This window comes from Mya arenaria, chromosome 10, assembly GCF_026914265.1.
Source record: "Mya arenaria isolate MELC-2E11 chromosome 10, ASM2691426v1".
Taxonomy (NCBI): domain Eukaryota; kingdom Metazoa; phylum Mollusca; class Bivalvia; order Myida; family Myidae; genus Mya; species Mya arenaria.
The window spans coordinates 59,230,951-59,241,793 of NC_069131.1; the positions used below are offsets into that span (position 1 = coordinate 59,230,951).

At 34.5% G+C, this 10,843-nt stretch overlaps 1 protein-coding gene across 1 annotated transcript; it reads right to left on the bottom strand.

Annotated features, from left to right (window-relative positions):
* Nucleotides 1-2,209: 2,209 nt before the first annotated feature.
* On the bottom strand, nt 2,210-10,609 carry LOC128204863 (tyrosine-protein phosphatase corkscrew-like). The gene is made up of 5 exons (XM_052906270.1): nt 10,545-10,609; nt 10,035-10,071; nt 9,366-9,469; nt 8,569-8,694; nt 2,210-2,254 (listed from the first exon to the last, which is right to left on the bottom strand). The coding sequence occupies exons 3-5, from the start codon at nt 9,462-9,464 to the stop codon at nt 2,210-2,212; spliced, it is 270 nt and encodes an 89-aa protein (XP_052762230.1). The 5' UTR covers nt 9,465-9,469; nt 10,035-10,071; nt 10,545-10,609.
* Nucleotides 10,610-10,843: the final 234 nt, after the last annotated feature.

Below are 10,843 nucleotides of genomic sequence, written 5' to 3' on the forward strand. Positions count from 1 at the left end.
GAATTTAAATGAAAGGCATTATTTTCTATAAATATCATTTGAAAAATTTGATTTTGCTTTTGATAACAAAAGAACAAGCATTGAACAAATAATAAAAAACAAATTTAAATTTACGCGGTTTTTACTACGGTTCGTCTGCAACAACTGTCAAAACAAACATGGCTGATGATTCTGAGTTCGGCGGTTTCTTTCTAGGACAAATGTATGATCCATTATCGGATTTCAATGAATATCTTTCTTCGATAGAATTAGGCGATATCTTCGTCTACATTTAAATACATGAACTGATTGGAGACTGTCAAAGTGTCATCTTTTTTCGCGAGTTCGAACAAACGTCTTAATGTTGACAATTCGAGAAGGCTAGCACTTCACAACAATTCAATATCTATGCGGTATAATTACCTTAAACTGGAAGTTATCCATTAAATCAGCATGGCCACATTTTTATGCCCACTCAGATAGGTCATGCATATGTAAAACAGGAATTAAAATATATCGAAAGTTATCTTGATTAAAATGAACGTATACAACAAAAATCATTTTTACCTTCACATATTTTACAGAAACTACCAAATGATTAAAACAATCTTTGATTGTTTGATTTTTTCTGCAAATGGACTATTTATAATGCGGAAGATAAAAAAAAACACCAAGGGCGAAAAGTGCTCTTACCCTTTACATTCGCTCTACACGTTTTTTCCCATTTGTTTTAATTAAAGACTTGTTCTCAAACACTATTCGAGCGAACAAATAAACAAATAGAAATGAAAAATATAACTATAAGCATTGATTCTGATTTTTGTGCGTATGCAAAATAGCGGCCGAGCGTTCATACTGCATGAAACCACAAAAATCAGAATAAATTCTTAATTGAACCCTTTTTAATATCAAAGAATAATTAATAAGCAATATTTGTTTGTTTAAAAGTTATGTGATTCGTTTTGATCAAGCCGAATTAAATCTAATTGATTTAAAAGAAGTTTTTAAAGTTGATGTGTTCATTCCTTAATTTGCAGTGAATACAATTCAATTCAACAATGTTTCTTTCACGTTAAATCAGTTTTAAATCGAATACATTCCAAACAATAGGCACCCATCCTTTTTATCGAGGTAACTTTGATACGATTTACCACGTACGATTTTACTTTATTCGAGATTGTTGGGACAAGAGTGAAATTGTGCACACAAACTAGTTTAAACCTCCAGGAAATTTACTGACCGTTCCAAGGCGGTACCTTACAATCCTTGATAAGCACACCTAGTGTTTTATATATAATATATATGTAGTGTTATTTGGGAAGTTTTGTGCTGTTGTTCTATTTTTCTGGTTTGTGATTGTTTGTTTTTTTGTGTTCTATGTCATTGGCATTTACTCTGTGTCATAAAACGGGGTATATGTTTTTTAATTTATTACACAGTTTTATCATTTCCTCTACCTGAGTTGTATGTTAATATTGTGATTGTGTAAATTAGTTGATGCTTTTCCCATAAGGAAGCTGGTGCGCATGCTGCACATGATTCTTATTTGGCACAAGAAGAACAAGCAATAGAAGATATGAAAATATGTTATTACTACCAAGTTTAATGACTTAAAAGAAAGAAGGCTAACACATTCAAATCGAATATCTGTAAACTGAGTATTTAAGACAGTCATGGAAAAAGATAAAATAGATGTATAAAAGTTATTGTCAACATTCATAAGATATTACCATTAACTATTTGCTGAACAAAACATACCAACAACATCGTGATTGCTGTGCAATAAGAATTACAAACTATTTTGTTAGGTCCAAGCACAAGCCATATTACAATGTTAAACTAAGATTTTTAACTCCATTTTTCTTTTCTAACGTTTAACTGAAAGTTATGATCTGAGAAAGGTGGACATAATTGCGTATAAAACATTACAAAACAAGTATACGTTTAATTCATGACAGAGGAAAACAAATATTCTTCACAATCATTATTCGTTTTATTTATCAATACAATTCCTAAAATACGTCATTTAAGAATAGTTTTTTTTTGTTGAAAGTTCAAAAATGAGTTCGGTCACGAGAAAGCCAATATGCTCTCATTTAGTAGAGTGTTGATAGTTTATACAATTACGAACCTGCAATGCACAACCGTAGGTCCATTTAGTGGACTCTGAGTACTGAGAACCCGTTGTCGGAACTCTATCATCGCAGTAACATCGTCGGGTATCGCTTTGTCAACACGTGAAGTGCAAATGGTGCAACGTCCTTGCTTCGGTACCCTACAGATATATTATGATGGTTCAAGTACGATACTTTTATTATGTTTATGAAATATTATTTGATTAAATTTGTTTCTTTTCTAAACTGTTAGAGCACAAACTATATACACTGATGTATATTGCTTGAGTTGTATGGTGAGCATTCTTTTGTTTATCTTATAATCGAGCATCAAAGTTAAATATGTGCGCCCTTTAACTCATTCTGGGTTATTGTGTGGATACTCGGCTTGGCGCTGTACATTTATTTGCAAGTTCCTTCCTTATGTTGATGAGTGCGTGTGCACACGACTGTATATCAAATTAAACCAAACAATTGAAATCCCAGAATGTCATTGTCAACGAATTAAACATTTCAAGACTCCAGGTTAAAGGTACATCTAATTTAACAACCTTAAATATTAATTTACATGGAAAAGAATTTCGAATATGAGGTTGAAAATATGGTTTAAGTGATAGAAATCACAAAACCTTCGTCACTTAGAACATTTTATTATGTAACTCTTTTACAATAATATGCCATATCCCTGTATAGTACTCTTCACCCAAATAATAAACATATTACTCATATTATGCACCATATATATCACAAACAATAAGACTAGATTTACACAAGAGTCACCAACAAGAACGACAATTCAGTCCACTTGATTACTCAAGTGGACAATAAGACTAAAAGAGTTACTCCCCTTACTGTGACTACAGTTTAAGTGATAGAAATCACAAAACCTTCGTCACTTAGAACATTTTATTATGTAACTCTTTTACAATAATATGCCACCTAGAGAGATGTTAAAGTAAACAAACTGTCAATAAAGAGTCTCATTAAACTGATAATGCACTTACAATAACTGCTTGTTATCTATAATGTTAATGTAAAAAACAAAATAATATGCAAAACTATAAACAACAACTGTTGCATAATATAATACTGAGTGTCCAGGAATGCTTTAAAGTATCATACACACGAAACATACAATCGATTCTAGGTATATCCATGAAAACGAAGTCTCTTGAATGTTCTATTTGAGTATATTGTCACTTATCGTATCCGAAGGTACTGAATGTACATAATGTTCATAAAACACACTTTCAGTCTTCCAGCGCCCTAACCGCATGACCTTTTTGGGATCTTCAAGGCTTTCAACCGCTTTAGTAGCCCCAGTTGGGCGGAAATCCTTTGGACGGAATCCTTCACCTTGTAAACCAACACGGTTTAAGGCACTTTTTAATATGTTGGATACAGTTTTTGAGTCAATCGCCCTGAATGGTTTAGTTAATGTTAAGAACACAGGTTTATCTACACAAAGTTCTCTTTGTTGAGTAGTTCTTTCAATGTAAGTCTGTAATGCACATACAGGATCTAGTAAACTATCAGTGGTAGGACGTACAGTAACAGAAAAACCAGATCTATCTGTGTCATTCTTAATGCCATGAAAATCTATAACTACACTACCGTCTTGTTGAAAATGAAGCTGACTTGTACTAAAAATCATTCTCTCAATACAATTAGAATCTTTATCAAAAATAACACCCCTAGGGGCAATGTCAGATGGCCTAAGCATAACTGTGAATGCAAGTAGAACAATGGTTTTCTCCCTAAGGTCCTTAAGTTTAAGTTGTGTATTACAGCCTAATTGTCTAAATAACATATTAAATGGTTCTGTAGGTATAACATTTGACTTTTTCCTGACCGCGACAGTTCCAGCTTTTACAAGTCCATCACAAAGGTACTTTATGTCCCTATCATGTGTAAAATTGGGTAAACAACGAATGTTGAAAAAATGGGACAGTGCAGCACAACATGACTTCAACATTGATGAAGGCCTATCAGAACCATCAGCAGTCTGACATAAAAACTCTGCTAAGTGATGTGGTTGAACCTTGCCGACCTCAATATTGTTATTGTGACAAAAATTTAAAAACCTTTTAAGCATTCTATTGTAAAGTTCCCATGTGCTTTCTGCGAGACAGAGTGTAGTTTGCAAAGCTGCTCTGTCTGACCATCCCTGAGTTAGTAATTTTTCTTGCCACTCACTCTCCATGCATATATTTTCCAGTTTGTGTTTCGAAGCGGCTCGGCTACTGTACCGTTTAAGAATGTCTGCCTTTTGTTTGGAAGTGGAATTGGTGGTACCACTGAAAGAGCTTTGAGTTTGTGAAACCACATGTGACCCCGCCATGCTGGTGCAATTACAGTTGCCTCTGCTTGTTGTTGCACAAGTACTTGCACCACCTGCTCTAATAACCGAAAAGGTGGATTTACAAAATTGTTCATGTGTATTTGCCATGGTTGCAAAGCGATCTATGTTGTGTGGGCCCCATAGTGTATCTAGGAGATAGAACAGGGCTGGATTTAGCTGCCATTCGTAAAGTGGGTTTAGGCGTGACAATTTGTCCGGCATGCAATTCAACTTGCCCTGGATGTGCTTTGCCGACAGTAAAACGTTGTGCTCTAGAGCAAGTTCCCAAATTCCCGACGCTATTTTGTTGAGTTCCATGCATGGCCCACCGAGGTGGTTTAAGTATGCTACTGTTGTTATATTGTCCGACACTATTTGAATATGTTTGTCTGCAACTCTGTCTATGAATGATTCCAGCACTAATCTGACTGTTAGTAGTTCCCTGATGTTGGACGACTTGTGGCTTATACTCGGGGGCCAAAATCCTTGGGCGTAACAATTGTCCATCACTCCACCCCATGCTATGTGGGATGCATCTGTAAATATCTGAGCTTGCACTGGTGAAGGAATTAAAACGGTCCCGTTCCATTGTTGAACTGAAGTTTTCCACCATAACAAATCAGATTTAACACTATTATTCAAATATAACACATCTGACCATGAAGTTTTTGTTTTTAACAATCTATAAACACTTCTAAGCATAAGTTTTCCAGGTAGCACAGCACTAGTCATAGAAACACATACACCAGCAATTTTTGCTAGAGTTCTAGCCTCTATTTTAGTTTTCTTAAGAAGCCGTGATAAATCATGACTTAGCTTTCTCAGTTTGTGTTTTGGCACTAAAATCTCTGGGTATCCTGAGCTGCCTTTTGAGGTCAAAATAAATCCAAGGAACAATTTCGTTGGTTCAGGCGTTAACGAACTTTTCTCCTTATTAACAACAAACCCCAAATTATCTAATGTACTCAAAAGTAGTGATTTTTTGAAAGTTCATATCACAACATTGAGCAGCAAGGCAACCATCATCTACATATGATGCAAGACGTAACCCAAGATTGCGCGAGTATGTGATTACAACACGTGTTATTTTAGTAAAGAAATATGGACTTACATTTAATCCAAATGGTAAAACAGTCCAAACATAGTAATTATTGCGCCATGTTATGCCTAAATATGATTGAAGTGAGGGATGAATATTGACATGATGAAAACCTGAGTTAAGGTCCCATGTAATAAACTGGTCCTTAGGTTTTACAATATTTTTCAGGTAAGAAATGCCTTCATATTGAAATTTCGGGGCTTCTATATATTGATTTATGGCCCTTAAATCAGTAATTAATCTCCATTTACCACCTTTTTTAGGCACACATCCTACTGGACTTACACATGTGGGTACATAATTTACATGCTTTAAAGCTCCTGATGTCAACAGCAATTGGATTTCTGTGTCAACAAATTTATTTTGACTAGAAGTAAGTGAATGATTGCACCGAAAAAATGATGGTGGTTCTCTTTTAAATGAAAATTTAACACCTTCAGATATACAGTTTAACACAAAATCACTGGCACCTATATTTTGCCATGCAGCTAAGTGATGCTTTAAGGAACCGGCATGAAATTGCATAATCTTAAACTAATGTTACATACCCAAATGCACAGTATATACTAAAATATGTAGTACACAATGTATCAAACACACAAAACATCAATTCGATTAAGAAATATCATATAGTAACTACTATACATTGTTTGAAATGTGAATAAATGTGTCTATGATTTAATGATTTAAGAACACTACACTGTATGATTGTCATTGTTATCTGAGTTTTGTGTTTATCACTGTATTGTATGTACATCATCAATAAACATGTAAATAGTTACATGGCAACAGTAATGGCATAATGATGTAACTGTCAAAGTTTCTAGTTATCGGTAGATTCCTCCTTCTTGTCATTACGCTTGAAAAATCTGGGCTGATAGTTCCTTGGTCCCTGAAAGGAGTCGAACACGTTATTGTAGTTTGGTCCAGATCCCCGACCACGGTATGGAAAACGACCGAATGACCTTGGTTGCAGGTTATTGGAACCTCTACCAGCAGGCGGTTCGTGTTGGACTTTTACCGATGCGAGCGAAGCAGCAGTTTTTATGTTTTCGATAGCGACATCACTAACAGTACCCTTGGAACCCTGTAGAGATCGAAATATCTTGGCAGTGTCATTTGAAAAGTTAGACTGAACAAACACATTGGCTTGTTCACCTTGCAGGTAATGAATTTGTGCACATAAAATAGTGTTTATGGTGGCTAAGGTGTCTTCCGTGGGTTTGTCAATGCTCCAAAGAACTTTAAGAGCTGTCTCCGAGTACCGAGCACATTTGTTGACGACAGCTGACAAGTGTTGACAATCACGTTTTGAGGATTTGCAATCTGGTACTAAAAATTCTTTAGGTAGACGTTTGGAAGCAACACCTGTTTTTATTTGCAAAAAGTCACTCTCAATGGCACTCACGTCCACTGTTGCTAACCCGGTGGTACCTTTTTGAAAACTAGCAGTTAACTGGTTGGTAGGACTGGGTGGGGTAAAACCCGATGCGTACTCGTACTGAGATTCTGGACGATTATGTGCTTCCTCGAACGCTTTCGTTAGTCTGTCCAATCGATTTGCTAACTCGTCGACCTTTTCTTCCATGCTACTCATGTCGAAGTGTGAGGTAAACAGCGATTTTCTGACGCTCCTCTAAACCTCGTGGCCATGGGTGAAGAGTCACCAACAACAGATGGAAAGATGGACTACAGATGGAAACTCCAGGACTAGGATCAGCTGTTTTATTTTATTAATGGAACTAACTCGTGTTACTGACCTGATCTAAATACATATTGCGCGTGCACCACCACATTATCAATGTACACCCCTCACATATGCTTTATTAATTCATGTTACATAGAAATGGCTCCGGATTGGCAACTGTCAATAACAATTGTGTGAATGACCCGATAAAGAATAATTGTGCGCGTGCGCCAGCGCTCTGTGATAATGCACCATTGACATTTGTTTTATTTATTTTTCCATTAGTCACAAAGTAATGACTCCTAACGGAGAGACAGACGGAAGAACGGAAAAAGCCAAATGTATCTGAATGTTCTTTCCAGTGGATGATTATGAGGGAAATGAAATTTTGATTTAAAAATACGAACGAATTGTTTGATTGTTTTCATCACTTAATACTGTATCTAGCTCTAAACATCATACTGCCTTAACTTAATATTCCAAACCACTTTCATAATGTGATTATAATATCTGTAATTGTTGACTTTTGTATGAATTTACTTTGTGGTAAGACTTTTTTTATTCAGAAAAGAGAAAACTATACCTTAATGAAACAGGTGAGATTCAAAATTATTTGAATTACTCGTGCACAATCTCTCATTATAAGGTTTAAATAAATCTAGCAGAGGAATATAACTAAATATATCAGTGAAATATAATAAGGCATATTATTAAGTATTTGTCGTGTCATAAAAACGCTTTTGTTAAAATAAGGAAAGGCAATCTGTAAATTTAAACCCGAAAGAAAAGTATTCGGTTTACGTTAAAGTTACTTAAGTCAAGCATGTAAGTTTAATGATCTTGTGGAGGCATTGCGGTTTATATTGACAATAAGCCTTTAGAAATTGCGCATTTACCCTTCAAGAAGCGCTTATTCATTTCACGTCTTAGATGATAGTCTCACCATATTATGTAATATCTGAATAAATTTAATCCATAAACTAGAAAAACGTGTTTTAAAAGTGAATTTAATACATAGACCAGAGTTTATTTTATATACGAAGGATTTACATATTATGTTATCTGATTTCATTTTGAGATAATTTTGGGATAAACGATATTCATAAACATGTAAACTAAGAACCATTTGTGTTGAAGTAAAATATTACTTAAACCCTGGACAACCTATTCTGATAGCGCACAATACGCCCCGTGAAACTGCAGCTTCACATTGACGGAGACTACCATTGAGACAGTAGTCATAGATGTACCAATTCCAATGGCAGTTAGTACACGATAACTTGCACTCTATTTTCAAGACCATTTAAACAGACTCAATGAAATCCAATGGTATATTGTGTCGGCTCACCATGGTCACTGTGAAAGCCCTTCTAGTAAACTCGGCAAACTCATCCTCCGAGCGGTTCTCCACCTTTATATCGCCATACTTCTTAGTTGTGCCCGGGTTTGGCCAGTACTGCTCGCATTTAGGAGACTGAAATAGCATACCTTTATTCTTTACCAACGTACACCATTTAATTAAGGTTTAATCGATAATCAATGGTAGTATAATAATAGTAGTTTCAGTAACAAGGAACCTTAAATACACATGTTTGCTCCCACAATTATATCGTCATACGTCAGCAAGTGAAATTGTTAATACAAACGACTACATACGGCCAGCTTATTCCTACATTTAAAACAACGACAGTGAGTTAGTGTTCATGCAAAAGAGTGAAGTTCGTCCGATGGTAAAGCGAATAACGAGAATATTCTAACGTATAAATTATACACGGATATATCAAAAAAGAAGTTACGCCTAAAAAGTTACGATCTTACACATACTATTTTTTATTGACGTGGTGCCTATAAGAACATTGTCATAATATGTTAAAGAATACTTACATTTGCAACATAACATTTAAAAAAAATTGTGACATAACGTGAAAGAGACTATAAAAGCATTTGAAATTACAGTTTGAGAAAATACTATATTGACCATACTCATTTGTGTTCGATATATTTTTCTTATATTTTTGTAATTCTATTGTAATGACAAAAAGGGCTATTTGTGTGATTTGTCGTTTTTACTTTAATATCTTATTTCTTCATAATGTTATCATCTAGAGTTCTTTGGAAAAAAATGTTTAAAAGTTTTATACTTACTCCCTGCTCAACCATGTTGGTAACCATAACAATCTTCTCAACCCTCTGTTGCCAAATCATTTTCCAAAATAAGCTAAAATCTCCTAACTGTTGGGACATGGGACCTGGAACGGAATTGTTTATAACCGCCGATATCAATAAAATGTTTATTTACAAATTGCATGTTAGCAAGAAAACATTAAATCAAAAAGTAAGTACAATAAATCTGGATTAATATATCAAATTGTTAAATCGTTCCCTTTATCCAAGCAATAAGAAGGACGAGCATTGCTTGATGCCATCTGTTTCAATTCGTGACTGTGTTACTGGACTCAAATAAATATGGAATCAGACTTTCAAAAAGTAATATATTTTAAGCTTGGTGAATTAAATGCCTTTCCCGAAGCCAAGACGAAATATGCATTTGCTTAACGCTGTTCGAATGGCTTAGTCAGGTATAATGCGTTCAATAGTATGTATGCGTCATAATATCGAAATTTTGAAAAATCAGATATAACGACCGGCTATAACTCCATTGAAATCTTTCACTGAGTGACAAAAGTGCCATGCATTAAATTTCATGCATTTCAATAACGAAACTATTTGTGTTTTTACAAAATGTACTTATACATAAGTACATATGGAAACCTGAAACCATGATATGGCTTAATATTTCAATTGTTCTCTTACCTAATGTGGCGATATACTGCTTCGGCGTCTTGTAACCCTGGAACGGTGTTATTGAATTTTATGATCATATTGTTTAATTTTATTTTATCAAGGTATACAAACTATGACATTGGGTAGTTTGACGGCGTTTTTGAATAACACAATTGATAAGGATATTTCAAAGATATAACATTTGAAAGTACGAGTGCATGCCTACTAAACTAGGAAGTATTCGTACTGCATACACACTTATAAAAGTAAAAGTTACCGACTAATTAAGGTTTTCCTCAAACGCTTTAGTGCGAATGTATGATTTCAATCACTCAGGTAGCAGATGAAATAACTGTCAAGGAAAACGTTAGATGCATACAGTGCAGTAGATGAGTGAATAGCGTTGTAAGTCATCCCCATGGTATTTATAGCACGGTTACGCCCAATCTTTTTGTGACGGTTCCGATATGGAAATTAATGTGTGGTGTAAATAAGGAAAACACACTTAATCATTTAACAGTACTTTTTAACTTGACATACATCAATAAAACTTGCGTTTATGTAGTCGGAACCACCACTGCTTCTAACCTTTACCCTCGAGTCATCGTCTGAACGGTTAAAAGGAAAGAAAAACAATGTATCACATATTGCTGTTTAACATAAATATGTTCTTACTTTAATTCAATATTTTATTGCCTCCAATAATGAAGATAGGAAAATACATATGTAATACTCGAAACACATACAAAGGATTTTGGTGAATAAACATGCATATATATATATATATATATATATATATATATATATATATATATATATATATATATATATATATATAT

What these genes read in the sequence shown, in the direction of transcription:
- LOC128204863 (XM_052906270.1), bottom strand. Translation starts at nt 9,464, where the DNA reads ATGTCCCAACAGTTAGGAGATTTTAGCTTATTTTGGAAAATGATTTGG. An exon ending in CCAACATGGTTGAGCAGGGA is followed by an intron (nt 8,695 to 9,365) that starts GTAAGTATAAAA and finishes ATGCTATTTCAG; the next exon opens with TCTCCTAAATGCGAGCAGTA. An exon ending in GGGCTTTCACAGTGACCATG is followed by an intron (nt 2,255 to 8,568) that starts GTGAGCCGACAC and finishes ATATATCTGTAG; the next exon opens with GGTACCGAAGCAAGGACGTT.